This window comes from Lasioglossum baleicum, chromosome 20 (genome assembly GCF_051020765.1).
Source record: "Lasioglossum baleicum chromosome 20, iyLasBale1, whole genome shotgun sequence".
NCBI lineage: Eukaryota > Metazoa > Arthropoda > Insecta > Hymenoptera > Halictidae > Lasioglossum > Lasioglossum baleicum.
The window spans coordinates 3,258,482-3,283,843 of record NC_134948.1 but is presented as its reverse complement, the minus strand read 5'-3'; the positions used below and the strand labels follow the sequence as shown (position 1 = coordinate 3,283,843).

General features: G+C 40.3%; 2 protein-coding genes across 3 annotated transcripts in view; both read right to left on the bottom strand.

Moving 5' to 3' along the window:
- Positions 1-20,003, bottom strand: part of Jumu (Forkhead box protein N4 jumeau) — a 33,393-nt gene extending 13,390 nt beyond the window's left edge. The window contains exon 1 of one of the 2 annotated variants that reach the window (XM_076444072.1): positions 19,875-20,003. The gene's annotated coding sequence lies outside the window, so the exon portion shown is untranslated. Of the gene's footprint in view, positions 1-19,066; positions 19,822-19,874 lie in introns of those variants that run through there. The other variant, XM_076444070.1, reaches the window with a different exon arrangement.
- Positions 20,004-20,011: 8 nt separating this feature from the next.
- Positions 20,012-24,703, bottom strand: LOC143218707 (aminoacylase-1). The gene is made up of 5 exons (XM_076444076.1): positions 24,542-24,703; positions 23,168-23,337; positions 21,594-22,097; positions 20,887-21,177; positions 20,012-20,745 (listed from the first exon to the last, which is right to left on the bottom strand). The coding sequence occupies exons 1-5, from the start codon at positions 24,636-24,638 to the stop codon at positions 20,602-20,604; spliced, it is 1,206 nt and encodes a 401-aa protein (XP_076300191.1). The 5' UTR covers positions 24,639-24,703; the 3' UTR covers positions 20,012-20,601.
- Between the last annotated feature and the right edge of the window lie 659 nt (positions 24,704-25,362).

Sequence of the window (25,362 nt, the reverse complement as noted above, 5' to 3'; positions counted from 1 at the left end):
TTCTTTAGGGGAAGTGCTATATTCAGTGAGGATATTTACAACTACATACATCCAAATATATTGGACAATATTCAACTGTACTAGCATCATTTTTTGAGGGTTACACTGTAAATTATGAAGCAAAGAAAATTTTCGAACAACTATACCAATTGTGTTGTATTTATAGCATCATGTTTTTCGGGTTATACTGTAAATTATGATGCAAAAAATTTTTCGAACAACTATATCAATTGTCTTATATTTATTTAGGGGAACTCCTATATTCGCTGAGGATATTTACAACTATATCCAAACATATTGGACAATATTCAACTATGCATATCTTACAACTGTACTAGCCTCATGTTTTTGGGATTTATACTGTAAATTATGATGTAAAAGATTTTTCGAACAACTATATCAATTGTGTTGTATTTCTTTTGGGGAACTGCAATATTCACTGTGAGGATATTTACAACTATATCCAAATATATTGGACAATATTCAACTGTATCTTACAACTGTACTAGCATCATGTTCTTTCGGTTTATACTGCACATTATGATGCAAAAAATTTTTTGAACTAATATATCAATTGTGTTTTATTTCTTTAGGGGAAGTGCTATATTCAGTGAGGATATTTACAACTACATACATCCAAATATATTGGACAATATTCAACTGTATCTTACAACTGTACTAGCATCATTTTTTGAGGGTTACACTGTAAATTATGAAGCAAAGAAAATTTTCGAACAACTATACCAATTGTTTTGTATTTATAGCATCATGTTTTTCGGGTTATACTGTAAATTATGATGCAAAAAATTTTTGGAACAACTATATCAATTGTCTTATATTTATTTAGGGGAACTCCTATATTCGCTGAGGATATTTACAACTATATCCAAACATATTGGACAATATTCAACTGTATCTTACATGATGCTGTACTAGTATCATGATGCAAATTGTTTTTCGAAAACCTATGTCAATATACTTCAACTATACTGAATTTTCAGGTGTGCTCGAAGATATATTATAGTTGCAGCTACGAGGGATTTGTGAAAGTGCACAAACACCATGTATTAAAAAGTAACAAGGCTGTTACGACACGTTTCCCTATGTACAACTATACTCGGCAAACCACGGTTAATGGGACCAATGATCTTGAATCGCTGGTCGAAAGTCGCCGCATGAATCGCAACCCGCTGCAACCGAGTGCAATTTTCACGGACTGATAATTGCAATGGATACACGCCGCGATCGAAGCGTAACGACCGTCTCCAATTACCTCGTTCACGTCGTGAAAAGTCTACTGCTATACTTTACGCGGCGATTCCCACGATAATGAATATAATATCAAGCTCGGCCGATCAGCGACACATTTAACGTTTTTTATGCGACCAGTACTCGATGATGCTCGTGGCAACCAGGAAACTACAGTTTTCATCCTGTTAAAAAATGCGGAATAAACTATATCATAAACAAGATTGAGATCAACCTGACTGGACGGATGAATGAAAATTGCTATCAAATAATACATAACTCTGTATAAAATTAACTTGGATGAATGCATGGACTTAAATAGCAATATTTAAAAAATTCTGAAGTACCAAGGCTCGTGTGTGGTTACTTCCAAACAACACTATACTCTAAAACATTAAATACACCACACAGAAAAATTGTAAACCAATCGAATTAATAACTGGATCAATTCAAATACGAAAATTTAAAAAGTGACAATCGAGGCAGATGTACGGTCGCTCCGAAAGAATTACTATGCGACAAGTCTCATTGATTGGCATAACCAGAGCACTGAATGGCCACCATACGATTAGCCGGCATCTGCATCGGATTCCTCTTTAACCGAACGGAGTTCTCGCATCTGGCGTTTCTAATAATGGCGCCCGAAATCCTGCGCCTCCAGAGATAAATTACGCTCTGAATGGAAATTCTTGCTTCGTGGCAAAGGGGAAAAAAAACGAGAGGAGTGTGTGTGACAGAAGGAGAGAGAGCGAGCAGAAAAAAAAACTGAAAGAGCAGAAGGAAGCTCTCGTCGGTGGAGGCAGGAAGGAAAAACAGGCCAGACGTTTGATGCAACCAGACGTCGGGGGTCGTGGGCGCGGCAGACGAGTGTGCATCAAGCGTTTTAGAGGCGACCGCGACGCCAGACTCGAAAACAGACGAAAATAAAGCGGCCAAGGACCCAAGGTTGTTATTCGCCGAGGTCTCCGCGGGTGAAAGACCGATTAGCCAGTGAAACGGGACGGGCAAATACGCATGATCTTTTCATATTGTCGCGACGCTGCGCCAACAACATTAGCAAGCATTCCTCATCAATTACGACCTCCCATTCTCCAGAAAAAGTAACTCAAAATTTTGTTGGGACAGTGGAAATGCATTTACTACTCTTAGAAAGATTCTTGTTGTAAATTGAGATAGATGCAATGCGATAATGGTTGTTCTGATCAGCTACCACCTCCCATTCTCCAGAAAAAGTAACTCAAAATTTTGTTGGGACAGTGGAAATGCATTTACTACTCTTAGAAAGATTCTTGTTGTAAATTGAGATAGATGCAATGCAATAATGGTTGTTCTGATCAGCTACCACCTCCCATTCTCCAGAAAAAGTAACTCAAAATTTTGTTGGGACAGTGGAAATGCATTTACTACTCTTAGAAAGATTCTTGTTGTAAATTGAGATAGATGCAATGCAATAATGGTTGTTCTGATCAGCTACCACCTCCCATTCTCCAGAAAAAGTAACTCAAAATTTTGTTGGGACAGTGGAAATGCATTTACTACTCTTAGAAAGATTCTTGTTGTAAATTGAGATAGATGCAATGCGATAATGGTTGTTCTAACCAGCCACGACCTCCTATTCTCCAGCAAAAGTAACTCAAAAATTTTGTTAGGACACACACACACACACAGTGGAGATACATTTACTACTCTTAGAAAGATTCTTGTAAATTGAGATAGATGCAATGCAATCATGGTTCTTCTAATCAGCTACCACCTCCCATTCTCCAGAAAAAGTAACTCAAAATTTTGTTGGGACAGTGGAAATGCATTTAGTACTCCTAGAAAGATTCTTGTTATAAATGGAGATAGATGCAATGCAATAATGGTTGTTCTGATCAGCCACGACCTCCTATTCTCCAGCAAAAGTAACTCAAAAATTTTTTGGAGGACTGTATGGATTGTGGAACTCGCAGAAAATGTTAGAATTGTTTATGGGAAGCAGTGGTAGTATCATGAAGTACTTTTTACAAAAAAAATGAGTCGGAATCTTTTGAAAAATTATCAGTAATTTATAGAATCTAAAAACATTATTTCCACGTTGCAATTTTGTGCGCCACTGCTGTATAACGAGTAAAGGATGACGTGTGACTCGTTATGTGCTGGTTTCTATAACAGTTGTATTTTAATGAGGCGGCTAAATCAGATAGAAACTGGGTCAGCCTTCAAACCACAATAAACTGTGTCAAACTAGGGGTGAGATTAGGTTCGCAGAAGAATAAAACAGCTGGCCTATTCAAATCTATAATACTATTGTTTTTCCAGAAAAGTACCTTGTTTTCTTTCAATGAACAATGTTTAAGGAGAAAAACTGTGTTTGCGTCTGAGAAATTGCCGTCTATAAAAGGGTCGAAATTGTTCATCGGGATCGGTGAGTTTCTCGCGACGGCCCTGACCGTTCCTCAATGTCTTCGCGCGAAAACTTGACCGAGGGACACGACGAGCAGACCTTGAAAAAGAATGTCCGCCTGTGCCCGTAATAATATCGCAGAGTATCGAATGGTCGTTCCACTCGGCTGTTTTCTCTGAGAACGACTCTCGCCAACCGGTGGTCGTCCTGTCGCCCAAAAAACAATCTCAAAGTCCATGCTAATCCTCGCAGAAACTCCTAAACGAATGCAGACGGTCTGTACCACGTGACTACATCGCCAAAAGCGCGGGAAACTCTACATTAAGAAAAAAAATTTACAAACTTGTTTGGATCTTCTGAAAATATTGAAAAATAATTACAGGATGGTCAACCTCGCATCTAATTTGTGTTATATCCTAGAATTTCTAAATTTTTATGGGAGTTTAAAATTTTATTCAGAAAATTGCTAGTCGAGTTTCGTTGGATGTCACGGTCGAAAAGATAAATTCGTTGATCGCTTACATTAATCCTATCAACCCAGAAAAAAATTTAGGACAATTTTTGGATCTTCTGAAAATTGAAAAATAATTACAGGATGGTCAACCTCAAATCTAATTTATGTTATTATATATTCTAGAATTTGTAAATTTTCATGGAAGGAGTATAAAAGTGTATTCAGAAAATTGCCAGTCGAGTTTTGTTGGATGTCACGGTCGAAAAGACAAATTCGTTGATCGCTTACATTAATCCTATCAACCCAGAAAAAAATTTACGACAATTTTTGGATCTTCTGAAAACCGGAAAATAATTACAGGGTGGTCACCACCTCACAGCTAATTTGTGTTACATTCTGGAATTTTTAAATTTTCATGGGAGGTTAAAATTTTATTCAGAAAATTGCTAGTCGAGTTTCGTTGGATGTCACGGTCGAAAAGACAAATTCGTTGATCGCTTACATTAATCCTATCAACCCAGAAAAAAAATTTAGGACAATTTTTGGATCTTCTGAAAATTGAAAAATAATTACAGGATGGTCAACCTCAAATCTAATTTATGTTATTATATATTCTAGAATTTGTAAATTTTCATGGAAGGAGTATAAAAGTGTATTCAGAAAATTGCTAGTCGAGTTTTGTTGGATGTCACGGTCGAAAAGACAAATTCGTTGATCGCTTACATTAATCCTATCAACCCAGAAAAAAATTTACGACAATTTTTGGATCTTCTGAAAACCGGAAAATAATTACAGGGTGATCACCACCTCACAGCTAATTTGTGTTACATTCTGGAATTTTTAAATTTTCATGGGAGGTTAAAATTTGATTCAGAAAATTGCTAGTTGATTTTTGTCGGATGTCACGGTCGAAAAGATAAATTCGTTGATCGCTGCAGGTGGCCATTAGCAGGGAAAGGCAGGCCCCGAAAATTGTATCTGGTTCATGCAACAGGATAATCTTTCTCGTTGGTTGGCTCTTCAAGCTCGAGTTCCAAGAAGGGTCCTCGAGCGACAGACGATCCTTAGACCCCGAAGCTATTCAACCTGAAATCCTTCGCAGGTCATAAAAGGTTCCCCCTAGAGGCTACCTTCTCTATTCCTAGTCTAGAACCGTGACCGAAGATTTTTGATCCAGGTTTAACTTATCCAACCCGATCTTCATGACTTCTGACGAACCTGCTCCGCCCTCCTGCCATCATTATTTTGGCTACACCCTCCCTCCGGCAAAAATCATTTTTCACTTGCCTACAACACGATCCTGACGTCCCCATAACCTCCTGAACGTTCACATAACCTTTTCTTTTATTCCTCAACCATTCAGCTGCTTTGGTATCAAAAGACAAATCCAGAAGTGCAGTTTTTCTATGTTAATAATTTATTTATTTACGAGACTGTTGCTAGCATATTCCTGAGACTTTTCTGATTAAAATGATACCCAACACGATGCAATTTGGTTCTCGTTTACTCGTTTATTATTCGAATCGAGTACATAATTCGGATAGTAGAGGTTTTACCAAGTTGTGGATTACGCAGGCAAATACGTATAGAATTGTATCGTGTGTGGACTCGTTTCAATCAGAAAAATTTGTTTTAATTAAATAACAAAAAGGCAAAAGACTTCCTTGAAATGAACTTTAAACGTTCCTCAAAATATAGTGCTGTATGTATGGCAGTTTTGAGGGCAGAATGAATTCTGAAAACGATGAAGTGTGCAGGGTGATGGAAAGCATTTCTTCCTGTTTCGGTGTTGGCACACGTTTTATCAGCTCCCGATCGTCTCGCGGACGTTTCGTCAGGTGTTCACGAGGCTCACAGCTGCGCCCACCGCGCTCTCTCACAAACACATACAGACACAGTTACGAAAGCCACGGTGAAAGGGAAATCTCGTCGATTGTTGTAACAATACCGGAGTTATCGTGCTCGATTTCAGCGCGGCGTACGCGCCTCCTAACGTCCTTAAAACCACGCCGGTCTCCTCTCTTTAACCCTTTAACCGCGATGCACGATCACGCCCTGCTCGGGCTATCTATCCAAGCCTACGTTCTTCAATTTCACATTTTAATAACCACTCGACAACCCTAACCATTATTTTTCACCCTCTATTTCCAAGAAATTCCATATTTTCGTGACGCAACTATGAAAAATACGCGGAATTCACAAACCTTGAAAAAGAAAAATTACCATACCGAGGAGAGTTAGCAAAATAATTTTACCGAGAAATGGTCCATGTATTTTTCAGTAAATTTATTTTGCCAACTCCTCTGAGTATGTAAATTTTTCTTCTTTAAGGTTTGTGAATTCTTTTGCTGTAGGAAATTCGATTTGGATTATTTAAACAATTGTAGCTCCGTAAAAAACGATCGTACAGCAACAATTCAGGGCTCATTTTACAGCTTGAAACTTCTAGTTTCGCACCCCGTTGTTCCTATTTTTTCTGAGATTTTTATACGCGGTGTAAAAAGCGGAATTCTGGAGACACGTTTTTTATCGTCGAAGTATTTGTTTGATGCCATTTTAGTGTTTTCGTGTACGGGGATGGAAAGCGATTGTTTATGAAAACGCAGGGAACGACGAGGCCGGGGCAATCGCGGTTGTCTCGCGTGTGCGCTTAAAACGCAGGGTTTCTTTGTGATCGCAGCCGGAGAACCGGTTCTGTTGAATCGCACTGAACACGGCTTATGAAGTGAATCGAACGTGAATCGTGTTCGTCTAATAAATGGACTTTTGTTGGCCGTCCGCCGATAACGACGATCTACGAGAGAGTCCTGTGGCCCGTTCACGGACACCGGTTGACACGATTACGGATGCGTCCGGGCCAGTTCGGTTACGAAAACACGGTGACCGGACACGAAACACGTGTAAGTTTATCGTGGCCATTTCACCGCTGCCGACTTCCCTCGCTCCTTAGGAAACGAATTATTCTACGCTCTCACTTCCTCTATGCGGTACGTGCCCGCTCTGACTTTCCATTCAAAACAACATCGTCATCTTAGGTGAACCGTGGATAGAGTTGCCAGATCTTCTATATTTGATACGAGTCTTCTATGTACAGTGACTCCTATTAATATTCGGACGCTCTAAAAACCGCGATAATCTTTTTAATATTGGACTATACCAGGGGTCGGCAACCTGCGGCTCGCGAGCCACATGCGGCTCTTTGGATGTGAAGCTGCGGCTCTTTAGTTCCATACGCAAATATTATTTATTTTATAAAAAAAAAAACATTTAAAAATCGTTCTGAACTGATTAACGAGGATTAGACACCGATTCTATCTCTCAGCCACTTGTACTCGCGTTTCACCGCACCCCTCCCCCGTGACACGAGTCGTCACTGTCGTCAGTCAAAGAGTTAGAAGCGAATTATCTTCTCAAAGTTATGTATGTACATATATACAATATACATATATATTATCTAATTTGTTGTGATAAAACACTACTTATATGTATATGAATAAACAGATATTTTTTCTCATGAATAAATAGATTAGTTTTTTTTATCAAAAACCTTTATTTATGCGAGTACTATTTATTGTTGGCAAGAAAAAATTTTGTGGCTCTTTGAAAACTTTGAAATTTTGTAAATTGTAATTTTGGACTCTTCCGACTCAAAAGGTTGCCGACCCCTGGACTATACGATTCAAACTTTTTTCGGAAGCTAGACCACTTAGTTCACTACAGGATGTGAAAAGAAATTTTTTCGAAAATTGCAATTGGTCGGAATTGTAGAGAAAATACTAAAAGATCCATTTTACTACTTTTTTATGTGGGCCTATATTGAAAATTTACAAAATACGTTTTGTAGAACTGTTCCAATTAAACATATCCTGAAAATTTCGTCAAAATCGGTCGACGTTGCAACGAGCTACGAGCGTTTAAAGATGGTAAAAATGGCAGATTTTCACGATTTTCGAATTCTTACATCTTTCATTGACTATCATTTTTCCACGCATCAACCGATTTCGATGAAACTTTCACAATGCGTATAACCCACACAGATCTACAAAACATATTTTTCAAAATTTCAATATAGGCCCGCATAAAAAAAGTTGTAAAATGCAACATTTAGTATTTCTTCTACAATTCCGGTCAAATGCAATTTTTGATAAAATTTCTTTTCACATCCTGTAGTAAACTAATTGCTCTAGCTTTCCAAAAAAGTTCAAATCGCATAGTCCAATATTTCAAAAGTTACGGTGTTTTTAAGAGTGTCCGAATATTAGCGGGTGTCACTGTATATTTAAACTTGATCTCCTATATCATATTTGAATAGCATATAATTTTCAGAAATCTCTTTGTTTGAATAAAAAGGTTTAGAATGTGCTGCGTACCTCTTTTACTTGAACTCCTATAATTCGAGCCTATCTCATACATACATAATCGCAGTTTTCACTACTTCTTCTATATTTGGATAAAACATTTCTGGCAATCCTAACCGTGGATATTCAAATTGTTGTAACTTTGTTTAAAAACGTCGCAGAATTATGCACCTGAACTCATTGTGAAGGGTGAAGTCTCTAATTTCGACCTCTAGAAGGGTTTCTTCGAGAAAAAATTTTCCACTGATAGGCGAGCGGGATAGTGAAAATGTGGTACAGGGCCCGGGAAAGTTTTGTCTTCTGCGTACTTGTCGAGGCTAGACAGTGGACAAAAACGCGTGACAAAAATCCCATAAACTTGCCACGCGACCCGATAATCGACTGCCAAAAAGCCCCCTAAATTTGCTCCGCGAGCGAAAACTTCTCCGCATTATTATCCCCGTGTAACTTCTCGGCAGCCAGCTGCCAGGATCAGTCGATTTCATTGTGAGGAGGGTCCGTGCCGTTCCCGCACCCTTCTCGCCAATGGATAATGGAAATTCGACCTTCAACTCGGAACTTCCTAGTCGAGGAAACTTCAAGCCCCCTCTGCCAGACCGAAAAAACCTTTTCTAAAATTACTTTGGTATTATAACTAAAACCAGCGATCGCTAAATACACGTAATTTTACACACGTATTTTGTGACAGTAGAAAATTGAATTTGTATGAATTTGCAATGAATGGTACGGGATTTTTTTGGTAGTTGTACTTTTAAAATAAAATAATGGAAGAAATCTGCGAGCCTAAATGTGATTGAAATGAGCGATTGGGCTCACCGAGCAGTTTCTGTAGTTTGTAAAGGTCCTTGGGTTTTGAGGATATACCTGGAAAGGCGGGTTTAGCCAGCGGGGCTCCAAGAAAGTGGAAATTTTCCATCCGGAACGAATATATTCGTCCGGGGTCGGGTTTTTACCTCGGCCTCTACAGGTGTAAACCCGGCTGTCCCTTTCTTCAGAAAACTGGCATCACATTCAGGTAAGAAGCGCTCCGGCGGCGGAAGTCTTTCTCGACAGGTAGCTACGAAATTTTAACGACCGCTCAATTGCTCCGGGCCCAATACTTCCTGCCAATTTATGCCCCTTTACCCTAAAACTCTCCGCTCCATCTTGTCCCCGAACGTACAGACGAGACACGAAATTTGCAGAAATTATTGTAAACATCCTACAACAGGAAAAACTTAATAATTACCAAATTCTATTCTGGCTCAAGACAAAATTGTCGATCTTCGCACTGATATAACTTTGTGAAGAAAAATCGCACGATAACGTAACCTGGCTGATTTCGAAGTGCAAAGTTTCTAATTTCAGCCTCTCCAAGGATTTTCTTTAAAAGATTTTTTTCACTGAGGAAAGATCGATTGAAAGGAAGAGGTTTGCTCCGAGCCGTTTCAGTAAATTCATCGCCGGTGACCGTCGGCGAATCCCAAGTGTTAAACATCTGGGGGGATTAAGAATTCTCTGTTTGCGGAGTAGGTAGCGTTACGGTCACGGGCCTGTGATCGTTCCAGGAGACTTCACCGAAGGTTTCGGTGCAGCGAGGGACGTTGCGGCGTGTAAAACATGCATACGTCGAACTACGACGGTTTCACGGTCGTGAAAACACGAGGTGCATCGCGCGACGCATCTTTTCCCATGGTGCCTTACCGGCCACACTTCCTCTAGAGGGATACGCTTCCGCCGATAATGTTCGTTAACCTGGACTCCGGAGAGAAACAGAGCAAGAGACTCCTTCAACTTGGCAGAGAAAGAGAGAAAGAGAGAGAAATCGTATTTTTTCCTTGCCCGTTGTATGCAAATAGATTTCTGTATCTCTCTGACTGGAAAATAATCGGACAATGATGTGCCTGGACTCGTTTCGAAGCGCGAAATCTCTGCTTCCGACGACACCAAGCGGATTTATTTATTTTCGCAGGAAAGTGTGGGCAAAGATTCGAAAATTTCATCTTTTAAAAATTCTTCAAACTCAAATGCGTCCAGGGAGGGAGAAGAATTTTTTTCCGGGGCAAAAGTAGTTGGGATTTGAAGATTAAAGTCTCCTCTTTCGAACGAGTCCAAAAACTTTGATCTGCGATTTTTCCTTGCCATTTTGTCACGTATTAAACGAACAGTGTCAGAACAAATATCAATTAGTCAAAAATGGTTGATCTTTGAATTGTTATAAATTCGTGTAAAAAAATCGTACAACAATGTGACTAGGCTTATTTTGCAAGGTTAAATCTCATCTTTCGATATCCATAAAGTCATAGTCCCGGATAAAATTTGTTCCTGCTACAAAATTAGCGAGAAAGTGAATACGCAGAAGGTGAGATGCAAATCGGTTTACGTATGTATACGTCGAGCGTTTCGATCGAGTTTCCCTCGCTTTTCTACGAATCCCGGCAATTACAACCACCCACCACTACAACAACGAGAGACTATTCCCAAGCGAATCATAATTCCACTCTGCTGGCAACCTTTCAACCCGTCGTTATCCTAATTGATTGCTAGATGCTGCTGCGACAAGAAAAAACACTTGTTTCGTCCCCCAAGATATTGCAGTCTGCTAGACAGCTGAACTCATCATGGGACTTTATTTTTCCGAGAATGTTGTCCAGTCCATAACCCTTCCACAATAAACATTTTATGCAACAATTTACTAGAATCTTCAGTGAACCGTCTCACCCATAAATACATAAATCCCGTACTTACTTAACGCTAAACCTACCGAGCTTTAAAAGTAGCTGGTACATGTTGTCTTGTAAAAATAGCAAGATCGAATTTATTTGAACATTGTGTGGTTCAAACCATCTGTATAATTTCAATAATTGTGCAAGAACAAATCTGGAATCGTCAAACCGACTATCAAAGTAAATAAATAAAAATAATAAATCCCACACGTGTACTGACCAAGATATTCTAATGAATGAATAAAAAAATAAATCTTGTATATACAGGATGTCACCTAACGTTGCCGCCCCAATATCTTTGTTGTTTTTACCCAAAAAATTTTTTGTTTTTACGTAATTTTTTTTAGAGATATATGAAGGTCACCTTCATTTTTTAAAATGGAATGTCCTATATTTTATACCATGGATCGACAGAGTATCAAATTCTGAGTATAAAAGTGTTGACCTTCATATGTCCTAACCCTAATAGTTAACGAGATATCATCCAAAGAAGAAAGAAAATTGTTTCGATAATATCTCGTTAACTATTAGATTTAGGACATATGAACGTCAACACTTTTATACTCGGAATTGGATACTCTATCGATCTATGGTATAAAAAAATGGGCATTCCATTTAAAAACAATGAAGGTGACCTTCATATCTCTAAAAAAAATTACATAAAAACAAAAATCTTTTTGGTATCGTACGAGCCCCATTTTACCATTCAACTTTGTCCTTCAGACATTTGGCGTATATTTAAAAACAACAAAGATATTTGAGGTGGCAACGTTAGGTGACCCACCCTGTATATTACAGTGGGTGTACAAAGTATTCGTACACCGTTTAAAAACTAATAACTCTTTTGTAATTGTAACAAACGACCTGATGTTTTACAATCAATTAGAAGCATTAGTTTACGAACTGATATGCATAAAAGATTTTCGAGAAATTACAATTTACAAGGTTGCATGCAAAAATAAAAAAGGCATTTTTTAAAACCTTTTTATTTGGCCCCTTATTGAAAATTTAAAATATATATTTTCTAGATCTATGTTCTTTATACGCATATTGAACATTTCATCAAAATCGATTGACGCGGGTAAAAACAACAGGCATCGGAAAATGTACGATTCTGTGGATTTCAAGCAGAAACTGATCAAAAGTCGTGTAAAACTACGATTTTCACCATTTTTAACCGCTTGTAGCTCGTGTGTATGTTAATCGATTTCAATGAAACTTGCAGCACGTGTATAACTAACATAGATCTACAAAACATATATTTTAAATTTTCATTAAGGGCCCAAATTGAAAATTTGTTAAAAACTGCCTTTTTTATTTTTGCATTTAACCTTGTAAATTATGATTTTTTAACAATCTTTTTTGCATATCATTTCGTACACCAATGCTTCTAATTGATTATAAAAAATCAGGTCGTTTGGCACAATTATAAAAAGGTTATTAGTTATTAAAAAGTGTACGAATACTTTGTACACCCACTGTATATTGACTAAAATATCAATATGAATGAACAAAAAAATAAATGCTGTGCGTATGTACCAGCTAAACATCCCCAAACGCGTTCTCTAAATATTACGATCTCGTGAGAAAAGTTCCCGAGGGGTGAAGCAGTATTTCCGTCGACAAAAACAGACGTGTTCTTGAAGTGAACAGTCTCGGTCCGAATTTGTTTGGAAACCGAAAAAGACGTGTATGTATTTGGCCGGGCACAGGCTCAGATGTTTCCATTATTCCCGGGACAGACATTGGTTAAATAACGGCGGTATTATGCAAGTGAATCGGCCAGAGATTTCGTTGGGTGAACAAGCGGAGTCTGCACTCCGGATCTCGCGATGGACCAACCGTGTATAGCCGTGGCTCTCCTACCCCCTAGCTTTTCGCCGAGTATCGATCTGATATCCCAGCCGGCAGTCGACCAATGTTTGCTGCGAGTGCTGCGAGTGTGCACGAACCCTGTCGCCTCACCAACGAACACACACAACGTTGAAACGCGAATGGTGGGGGCACAACTCGACTCACGGCTGCCGCAAGACCGTTTGAAAATTCAACCGTGTTGTTCTTCCTTCCTGATCCGCTTTATAAGCTCGCCTCGATCGCTAAACACTGCGATATTACCCGACTGCCCCTTTGCATTCGCTTTCCCGAATATACATAAATGCCACGGTTGTTGAGACGTTTCGGATTTTTGTAGAGTTTTCGATCTTGAGGATTTTAGGGTGGCTGCACTACTTGAGGAATTATGGAATTGTATTTGGACGTCTTTGCCATTTTGTGTCCAGTTTTAAGGGCAGAAATAATTATTAAAAATTCCTTGTATTCTCTCGATACAATATTGGATAACGTAAACCGGACCGGTTTGAAAATTCAACCGTGTTGTTCTTCCTTCCTGATCCGCTTTATAAGTTCGCCTCGATCGCTAAACACTGCGATATTACCCGACTGCCCGTTTGCATTCGCTTTCCCGAATATACATAAATGCCACGGTTGTTGAGACGTTTCGGATTTTTGTAGAGTTTTCGATCTTGAGGATTTTAGGGTGGCTGCACTACTTGAGGAATTATGGCATTGTATTTGGACGTCTTTGCCATTTTGTGTCCAGTTTTAAGGGCAGAAATAATTATTAAAAATTCCTTGTATTCTCTCGATACAATATTGGATAACGTAATCCGGACCGGTTTGAAAATTCGACCATTTTCTTCCTTCCTGATCCGCTTTATAAGCTCGCCTCGATCGCTAAACACTGCGATATTACCCGACTGCCCCTTTGCATTCGCTTTCCCGAGTATACATAAATGCCACGGTTGTTGAGACGTTTCGGATTTTTCTAGAGTTTTCGATCTTGAGGATTTTAGGGTGGCTGCACTACTTGAGGAATTATGGAATTGTATTTGGACGTCTTTGCCATTTTGTGTCCAGTTTTAAGGGCAGAAATAATTATTAAAAATTCCTTGTATTCTCTCGATACAATATTGGATAACGTAATCCGGACCGGTTTGAAAATTCAACCGTGTTCTTCCTTCCTGATCCGCTTTATAAGCTCGCCTCGATCGCTAAACACTGCGATATTACCCGACTGCCCCTTTGCATTTGCTTTCCCGAATATACATAAATGCCACGGTTGTTGAGACGTTTCGGATTTTTGTAGAGTTTTCGATCTTGAGGATTTTAGGGTGGCTGCACTACTTGAGGAATTATGGAATTGTATTTGGACGTCTTTGCCATTTTGTGTCCAGTTTTAAGGGCAGAAATAATTATTAAAAATTCCTTGTATTCTCTCGATACAATATTGGATAACGTAATCCGGACCGGTTTGAAAATTCAACCGTGTTCTTCCTTCCTGATCCGCTTTATAAGCTCGCCTCGATCGCTAAACACTGCGATATTACTCGACTGCCACTTCGCATTACGCTTTCCCGGAGATAAATGCAATGTTGTTGGCGTTCTGAATTTTTGAAGATTTTTTTATGAACTTTTGTAGATTTTCTGACGAATTTTTGTAAGAGAGTTTTTAAGGATTTTAGGGTGGCTGTCCTTTAAAGGATTTTGGATGTCCTTGCAACTTTCCACCCGGTTCCAAGGGCAGAGATAATTATCAAAAATTCCTCGCACCTCTCGACACAATAAAGACTAATGCAGCGCGTGTGTACGCCATAGCACAGCGCATTAGGTGCATATTTCATGCGGTATCGTGTGTATAGAACACATGGTCGCAAACCGTAGAGTAGGAGAATCGAACGCGGGAACGTTGCGTACACGTGGACGCGAGTCGTTGGTAAATTGGCGCGAAAAAAATGTCTTCCCTTAACTATCGCAATTACCATTGTCCGAACGATTGATCAAAACGTTAATTCGATATACGAAGGTGAATTCATTAATGCAACGGTTTGTTTTGATTTATATTTTTGGATCTAACCGGATCAAAATTCCTATCAAGGTCACTCAAGGTCAAAAATGAGAGAACCATAGTAATTTTAAAAGAATGGTTTTTCAATGGGCGGGGGCTCGAAATGACGCGAGTCCGCGCGATCGAATTCAACCGGTCTCTCTATTCGCGCCATTTTGCTTTCACCCGGAGAATCGAGTCCGCTTCTTGCAAAAATTTCGCGTGTTCCCGACGCGCGGCACGCAATCCAACGTTCGACAAAGCCGCGTTTCTCCGCACGGCCAAGAGTTCCGCGAGAGCTACAAGTTGTTGCGTGTCGCACACGGGGAAACAAGATCGATCCTCGATCTCAATTAGATTCGTACCCGATTAAGGACACGCGGCACCCTGCGCGAACATTGAAACGCAAATGGCAGCGGGGTAATTGCAAGCGAAGGATACCGCACGGTGATTACGGTAAAAAAACAATCTGGCGATCAAGAGAAATTCAAGGCTTAGGTCTCGGTTAGGCTCGGCAACTCTGGACAATGTCGTAAACAAAAGGGGCCCCCAGGAACGTCCCCAATAAATTAAATAATAATTTCGAATGTCCTTCTTCTGGCAGGTTCGAAACATTTTTCAAATCAATTACGAAACAGCTGTTCGAATTTTTTTCATTTATCTGAATGGAGGAGAATGACGAAGAAAATTTTTCTTGAATTGAAAGGGGGTAATGGGAAAGGAGTTTTCCATTTCGTAACAATGTCAAACGGTCGCGTGTCGTTTGCGCAACGAAATTTCAATCGCCGCTGACAGAGGAGACGGTATGCTCTCGCGAGAGAACGAACTATAAGCGCCGCATGAGAGCGTAATTTACGAACTTTTTTTACGGCTCTCTTTCCACATCTTCCAAAGCGACTTTCTAACTCGTCCGAGAGAGACACACTTCTCTCGCCGGGGCATTCGTTACGGAACAATTGTGCGAATTAAATGCTCGCCTCTCGAACAATTCCTTGATAAACGAAAAAAGAGGAGGAGCGAACGACCGAGCTAAGATTCTACGGTTCAGCATCCATTGTTGCCGCAAGAACACTCCATTGTTCCACCACTTATTCCCGCAAGATAGAGAAATTTGTCAAAAATTCACCTACAAATCGTTGCAATAATATTTTGTTATAAAGCAAAATGTTGAATGAAACTTTTCAAGAATATGTATCTACACCCCGATGCAATAAAATCGTTCTGTAATTTCGATGAAATTTCGAGTTTGTCGACGAAGCGAAATGTTGCAAAAAAATTAATATTACGAGAAACCGCGTTTCCCACGGCGAGACCGGGTATCCGCTTGAGAAACGAGAACGGGCAACCTCAAAATGTACAATTATTGTGTTTCCTGGAACCCCGACAATCGCATCGCGAGAGAAAGAAGAAAAAAAATACACCACGAGCACAAAAGGGCCACTGGCCGAACACAGGATCGATTCACACTGAACAGCAATTTTTCTTCTCGCGAGAAAGAGAATGTGAGGAGAGAAAAAAAGAGATTTTGTAAACGGAGTTCAGGATCGTCGGTTCGTTCCAAGTGACAAGTAAATAATAATCCATGAATATCGATATTAACATAATTCACTTCCGGTTTCGTTTCGAAAATGACACCCTTTAGAATTTTTAACGATGTCTGAAAAATGTGTACACCCAGAGTATACAAGTTTCATTTACTTATTAAAAGGTGGGTGTTTTAAAAAATTTTTTTAAAGAGTGCAGTAACAATGAAACATCGTAACCGACTCGGGAAAAATATTTAAAAAATGCACCTCCAGTGTAAATAGAATATTCATTTAAATACTCTAGAATATACTAAAAACATAACGATAAAATTTCAATGAAAAAGATGTCAATTTCAAAAGGCGAAATGGTTGAACGAGGAAACAGGAAACACGAATATTTTCGTAGGCAGTAAAATTTGTCCGGCTTTGATTTTGCCGGAGCCCGTAAAATATTTCCTGCGGTGGGCATATGGCGAGGGGTAGAGTTCCCAGAAAGTTCCCACGGTCAATAGCTTTCATGGCGGTGATGCTTGAAAGTGCTCGAGGGTCCCCATGGCTCCCCCACCCTTACCGCTCGTTATTCGCAACATTTTCGAAAAACGTCCTTCTGGGAAGTGGCCGCCAGGAAAACCGATAAATCTTCCCTGCACAAGGTCTATCCGATGGCCATCGTAGGTACACGAAAATCCCAACTCGAATCGATTTCCCGTACCGGTCCTGAGAGGCGACAGTACGGTTTCCGTAGATCCTAATCCCCGTTGAAAATGGGCTCCTTTAATTATCTCCTCCTCCCCTTCTTCCTTCTCCTACCCCCTCTCTACGCTATCGATTACCTACGGCTATTTCGGCCCGGGTAATTTCAGACAAAATTCCACTGTAAAATGCAATAGGTCAATAGCTGCAATCCCATAAACCCGTGTCCCGTTGGGCCCTTCGAATGCCAGACAATTCGGAAGTTCCTTCATTTTAAATAATCCGTAGCTATTACTCGGGGGCTGTGGATCTTTATTGCGAACAAATAAATACTGTAGGAAACAGTTCAGAACTTGCTCCATTTTATTCTCAACATTTCGTAATTGCTGCTGGAGACCGCGAGTTCCTTCAATAAATTTTAAATATTCAATTAATTATGTATTTGTGCCTAACAATTTTTAAACTAAATTGATTGAATATAAGTTTTACGAAATCGTATAAAATGAACCGTTAGATAGAGCTTGTTATTTCAACATTGCACGGAATTCATTTAGCGTTAATATCCTTTTCCTTGAAATATCTCGAAACAAAAAACATATGACTAACAGATCACTTTCATAATTATAGACGCATTTATTCTCTCATCGTTGACAATTTTCCACGAGGCAACGAAAGTACATAGTCCAAGTAAAATCGTCAGTTGAAACGAACCCGAAGACTAATTAAAAATCGATAACAGGGAAATAGAATTTTATTTCAGTCGAATCTGCGTTGCTGTTATTATAAGATGAACGGGAGGAGCGAGGCAAACTAAATAATTTGATTAACATTCATTGGAGATTACTAGATTGTTAAACGAAATAAAAATAGTCTCCATATTTGCGTTCAACCGTAAAATATTTAAATGGGTTTAAACAAAACGAGCCACCTTGCCCGAGGATTTGAATACCGAAAACAATTCCTCGATGGCTCCCCTCGCGCGGTAATTACAGAAACAATTCATCAGACCCTGGTTGATTACCAGAAAATGCAGTGTCGTCTGCCGGAGGTATTAAACCGTGGAATTTCGATCCGGCGTGCAACCGGAAATCGATAGCTATTTATTCGGACCTAGCTCGAAAACCATCTCTCAGTGCAACATTAATTAATCCACCCAATCCAGCTCCAAAAAAAACTCTAATCCTCTGTAGTAACACCGAAAACCACAGACGTGCCTACGTAGCGCATTTCCCGCCGAAAGTCGTCGATGAATCACTCATTGAGCCTCATCGGATCCGTCTGTTTATTTTCGCGTACACGGCTAGCATAATCGCGCTCGCTGTGTGGCGCGGCAAAACGCGAAACGTGAGCCAATAAATCCGCACGTACAGACCGGTAACGCGCAGGGGCAGGCGAGTGAGAAGGAGTTAACTCTCTCGCGAACCCTAACGAAAAAGGATAAAAACTATAATCTGTCACAGACGTACACACACACAGAGAGAGAGAGAGAGCGAGACAGAAGGAGAGAGTGAACGGGATAGAGTAAATAAACAAACCGACGTAAGCCGTGTGTCGCGTACGACGACCGGCGCCTGGGTCGAAATCGTGAAGAGAAGAAAAAGCGCGTTCACACAACAAGACACACAGAGAACGAACGAAAACAAAAAAAAAGAAGCATTCGTCCGTCCCCTCTCTCTCTCACTGTGTGTACATCGTGACAGAGAGTTTCTGCAGGGACCGGCGAATCGCGGAATGTTTTTTCTCGGCGTAAGACACGCTCGGATTTTCGCGTACTCCGCGGAAACAAACCCGTGGGATTGTCTAGTAGACTTACCGTGTGTTCGACGATCCCCGGAGCACGTCGTCCTCGCTGCGAAACACCACTCTCACACATATATTCACTAAGGGAGTCGCGCGGATTTTTGGCAGCGACCATGCATGAAACGGACACCGACACGGGGCCCCCTTTACGGAACTGAGGCAACGTTGACACGGCCTGGCTCGTGAACAAAGACCACGCACGATTTCAAATCCCTCCTCGCCGATTGGACAACCGCGGTCACGTGGCTCGGCCGGGAGACACGCGATTGGATCACCGCGAGGACACTTCAAACGGATCCGCTAATGCACATGGCCGACCAAAGGGACGCTTTACTACCCGGTCTTTTTACAGAGATCGAAACGCATCCACGCTATTCCTAGCTCGATAATAGTCAACTGTAGATCGATTACGCCAGGAACGATCGGTAGAACGTGCACCGAGCTCGCTCGTCCGTGCACGATTGACAGAAACCGCCCCGTGTTTTCTCCTAACCTTCCCCACTACCAAAATGGCCGAACCCGAATTAACCGAAAGAATATTGCAAGATACGAGGTTACGCTAATTTGTTTTGTCTTGAAAGTTCCGTCGAAAAATAGAGCAGATTTTTCTCGATTGATTACGAGAAGAATTTGCTGTAAGTTTGATACAGGGTCGCCAGGATTCATTGTCGGAAAGGATCCTACGCCTTGGACGAGTCCATTGTGGAATAGAGGGGAGTCGGCCATTCTCGTTTAAGAATGAACCACTACGATAATGGCGGGAATGCACACACGCGATTTCGACGATTTGGCGCGAGAAAATGTACACAAGACGGTCTCACCTTCCGTTCAATGTTTCCCAGAAGCGATCGATCGGAAATTCGATCAGGATGACGATTTTTTTGCAGTTATTCGCACGGAACCGTGGACTTTCAACACCACCGAGGTCAATAGACGTGCTCCACTTGGCTACTTCCTCTTTTCTTTTTTCGAATTAATATGTATTTGGCGAACTTTGAATAAAAATATATATAGACCGTCAGGGGTATATTCCTGCGGTCGTTTTTATCATAAAATATATATATATACGATTTAAAAAACTAAACAATTACATGTTTAACGTAGATGTTACAATAATCTTGCGATTTTGCATGGCACTTGAATCTGGTTTGACCATTTCACCGAGATAATTGAAATCCGTTACTCTTTCTAATTGAACGAGTATTTCGAATGCTCCGAATACCTTTTCTTCGGATTTGGTCCCATCGATGCTTATGTCCTATCTATTATCCGTGATCATGTTATTGCACGTTTTCCGTTTGTATCTTCGTGAAAGACTGTTTTAAAAGCTGCGTACGTTTATAACGATTATAAACTGTGAAGTTTGTACAACATTTCTTAAACAATATCTGAAAATAGACAGTCTCTGCGACGTTCGCGTTCAACGTCGTTACTAATTCATTGCTCTCCACGGCGATACTTTCGCTCTGCATCCCTTATCTGTTATTTCATATATTTCTATATCGTTCTGGTAGCTTTGGTTCCTTGCCTTGACACCGTTCTTTTCGATTAAACGTTGCTTACCGCCGGTATTATTTTCATGTACATCTCGATCCCTTTCAGGAATATATCTTTGTTCAGATACTCGTCGTGATCGTGCAGCAGAATTTTCGTCTTGTTCATCGGCGAGAAACCGATGGCGGGGATTCCGACCTGTGGAACAAATAAAGAGCAATGTTATTTGGACGTTTTTTCTTTCATTTTACACGCAGAACAATTTTTCAAAGCACAGATTTGGATCGAAATAAAAGAACTCAGTAATGAGACAATAAACAAAATACTTTTTGACCGTACCTCTCGCACGTAGCGACTGTCAGTCCCACCCGGAAAGATTCCCGACTGCAAAGTAATTCCCAAATCATCGCACGTCTTCTTGAAAACAAGCCAATAAGGATTGCTATCGTCCAGCTTCGTGTTCTCGATTCTGGGATTCTTCTGCTCGAACGAGTACGTTACACCTTCCCCTGCTTCCTTGCACCATTTCTTGATCATGGCTTCGAATTCCTCGTGATCTACCGAAGGATCTAAGCGGATGTCGAATATCGCTGTCAATGAGGTCGGTACCACGTTCGTTTGCACTCCGCCCTGAAACAAAATGGTTTACAAACGTTAGCGACGATTTACGATTCCTCAATCGTGCGCGGAGACTTGAATAGAGAAGTACAATAATGTTTTGGTACGTGTAGAAACTTCAGGATTGAAATTTCATTCAGAATGTTTACATTATCGTACAGGCATATACAGGGTGTCCCACGGATAATAGCACAGTTCAGTGAAAAATGTTCCTTCCACATTTCAGACTCAGTTTTCAATGTAGATGTAAAATTACCACTCTAATCCATCGTCCTTGAAACACCCTGTAGATACATATATGTTTCAAGCTATCGACATACTTACTCTGCAGCGCACTCCTGATTGCATAGACATACAAAAAGAAAAACTATAATGTCGAGATGAAGTGACATGATTTTTCAACAAGCTTTAAGGAAACACGTACATACCTTCAGTTGCGTCAAGTTAATAGTCGTAACATCACCGAGCTGAAGTTTCGGGTTCGCAAGCTTCGCCTTCTCCTTAGCTCGCAGGTCCATGAAACGATCGATGATCTCTCTGACCTTCTCGCCCGCAGTGTTATCTAGCAAAATGGATCCATGACCAGGGGTACCATTGCATTCTATCGCGACGTGCCATATAGATCTCTCGCCGTAGAACATGTAGAAGAATTCTTCTGGACAAGCTACACCCTCGTCCAAAGCGAAGCCAACGTTCAATGACTTGAAGTCTTTCGTGTGTACGAAGTCTTTCATCCCGAGAACTCCACCGATCTCTTCATCGGGCACGAACGAGATGTGGACTGTACTTTGGAGGCGCTGGCCGTTTTGTTTCAAACGACGCACAGCTTCCAGGTATTGTATACCGACGCACTTCATGTCCTGGCTGCCGCGGGCGTAGATGTTGCCTTTGTCGTCCATGTGGGCGCTGAACGGCGGGTACGTCCATTTGTCCTGGAAATGTTGGTGAGTTAGGAAAGCATTCTGTACTATATTCTTTGAAATTGTTATGCTAATTTTGTTCTATGTTCTATGACTTTCTACGATTTATATTTCTTTTCTGAAACGAACGTAACGAACAAGTTTATTTTTAATCACACTATGTGAATTTATGAATAATGCCATGTTTATCATTGATACTAATCTTTTCCTTTTTCCACCTCTTATTCTTCTTATACAGGGTGTCCCACGCAGCTGGGACAGGCTGTACCTCCTAAACGGTCGGGAATAGAGGACAGACAATAGAGGAATAGACAACTAATTTTATGCACTTTTGTGCATCGGTGCATCAGAAAAATACAACTGCACTATTTTTTAAAATGAAAACCTACATTTTTAACTGCACCAATCGATGCAGTTTGTTGTGCTCTACATAAAAGTACTACATACTTATGCCCTAAACTTATTCGTTAGGAAGTTATCGAATCTAAAAGTTCTCTGAATTATTTCGGTCTCGGCAAGTGTTCCGGAGTACCTACGTTATGTTCCATTATAAATCGGAGAACTCTTAGCTTCGATAACTTCTTAACGAATAAGTTTAGGGCATAAGTATGTTAGTACTTTTATGTAGAGCACAACAAACTGCATCGATTGGTGCAGTCAAAAATGTAGGTTTCCATTTTAAAAAACAGTGCAGTTGCATTTTTCTGATGCACCGATGCACAAAAGTGCATAAAATTAGTTGCATAGTATGCACCGTCTGATGCCATTCAACTTTTTCTTATAACATTTTCCTCTATCCCCGACCGTTTAGGAGGTACAGCCTGTTCCAGTTGCGTGGGACACCCTGTATACAATGTACTTTGTAATTGTATTTCTCAATTGTAAAAACGAATTACATTGTGATTTAATTGAATGAGAGACTAGAATTACGAATTACATTGTAATTTCATCGAACAGAGAGACCGAATTTAGAATTACGAAATAATTGAATATAAAATGTAATTCAATTACTTTTTAATTACAATTCGTGAAGTAATTCAATTGTAACTGAACACAACTCTGCCTTGTCGTGATATATTTACCTCAAAAACTGGCACCACATCCATGTGACTGTTCAGTAGGATCGATGGCTTCGACGGATCGGTGCCTATCCATGTGAGAACCACAATTGGTTTATTAGGATGGGCGTAGTAGATCTTGAGAGGCAGGTCCAAGGATTTGGCCTGTTTTTGCAAGAAATTAACGCACTCATCTGTAAGGAAAGAAATACTAAATTAGTATATATATATATATATCTAATATAAATATACAATAGTTAGTCCAGATGGAAAATAATTAGTTCAGATGGACAGGGGGATATGCTATATTAAGACGAATGGTAGCAAATCATTTGATTATGCAAATCAGACATAAAATTGCAGTTGCTGTCATAAATATTGATAAGAGATAAGAAGGCTTTAACTGATCCCAAGACATTGGACATGTTGTTCTCCTGAGAAGCCATTTTATCTTATCATTGTCGGAATTTTGTGAAAACAAGCTTATCAACTGATAATTTTAGGTTTCATCCAAAGAAAAGTTATGTAGTCATTGGTAATCATGAAATCATATTAACCTTCGGTTACTTATAGTCCACTGTGCACGTAACTGGCTGCATGGAACTTTTCTGAACTCCAACATAAATAAATTTTTATCAAATAAAAATAAATAACTACCTTAATGCAAAAGAAATATTTGCTAAATTCCAAGTTTTGAGATCGTGCAATTGTACTAAAAATCCAACTGTACTACAAGTGTAACTGTACCAAAGCTACAATTACAACAATGCACTTGTACAGTACAACGTTAGACGAAAAATCCGATCACCCCACGACAGTGCAACTTAATTAAAGCCCAATCAACGCACCAGGAGGATACCTCAACAAATCGCGTCCGCGAGCGTCCGGACGGCAACGGTGACCCACTGTACCTGCAATTTAGGTCACCCACGAGTAGCCCGGAGTTCCCGTATCCAACCCATCGAAATCCCGAATTTTGAAACACCGTAGCTTGCATAACCGAGTAGACTCGTGTGGTCGCGACTCTCGTAATCGAAGACGGACAGAAAAAAGGGTTGGAAAAGAAAAATAGAAAACAAATTGGCACGCAGGGTGGGGCATGGCAATGGCTGGATAGCGTCGAAGACGCTGCGTATTCCTGACGCCTGCAGGCCCAAGTCCACAGTAATTAAGCGACGCTTCAAACTAGCATAATTCCCCGATAAACGAGCAGAGAAAATCTGGTTAAATCGGACGCGGTAATTTCATTAATGCGGAAACGAAGAGCGACCCCGTTTTCTGGGTACGCGTGCACACGGTGCGCGTGTTTCCAGCGGAGGAGGAATTTGTCACCCGGGTTCTAACTGTTTCGGGAATTATTGGATGGTTTCTTTGCAGAGAGGAATTATGGTTGCTCACCGTAGTTGATGTTCGGCTGGACCGATGGTATGCGAAGGTACTCGCGGAAATTTTCTACAGCTGTTGCGTCCAGCTGAGCCTGGGACAACGGAGACATTGCGTGACGGTAGCGTTGGACGCCGCTCGCTCGACTGTCACAGCAGACGCCCGGCGACCAACATGCCTCCGCCAATTGCCGGCGATTATCCCGGGTCACGTGGTACACGGAGGATCAATCGAACCGCCGCGAACGAAAGCGCGCGCTCCGTTCGAATTGAAACGCCGTGACGCACGAGGCTGCCACCCTTCGTACACCTAGACGCTCCGCACTAGGGTTGTTACTTTCCTTCGAAGCTTCAAACCTTCGAATTTCAGAGCTTCGATTTCAGAAACTTCGAAGGTGACGAGTAGACTGTGGATCATCATGCAAAATAAAAACTTCCTATCTGAATTGCAACAAGCTGGGATGAAATAAATATTTAATTTGTATACATACATCAACGTAAAAGAAATTGTCTGCGCTTTACGATAATCAATTTTTCTCTGTTCTAAATACTGAAATAAGGTATGGATAAGAAAATTGAATATTTTTCATTTTTATCATTAAATGAAGTCAGTTCACGTTATCTACAGAAAACGTAACGTAATTTTTTTAATTTTACGTTGCACGCAGATATTTTTATGCGAGCTAATTGATGTATTTAAAAAAAGAACTGATTCGATCGAGATGAAGAATTAGGATGACAGTGAGCAAAAAAATTCACTGTTCTAAACAGGTTCAAGAAACCGTTCTAATTTTTTCTTACACCACTAAATCGCGTCGTATTATTCTGTACCTCGAA

Coding starts and splice junctions, on each gene's coding strand:
- LOC143218707 (XM_076444076.1), bottom strand. CDS start 24,638: ATGTCTCCGTTGTCCCAGGCTCAGCTGGACGCAACAGCTGTAGAAAAT. Junction 23,338..24,541: donor CCAGCCGAACATCAACTACG/GTGAGCAACCAT, acceptor CTTTCCTTACAG/ATGAGTGCGTTAATTTCTTG. Junction 20,746..20,886: donor ACAGTCGCTACGTGCGAGAG/GTACGGTCAAAA, acceptor TTTGTTCCACAG/GTCGGAATCCCCGCCATCGG.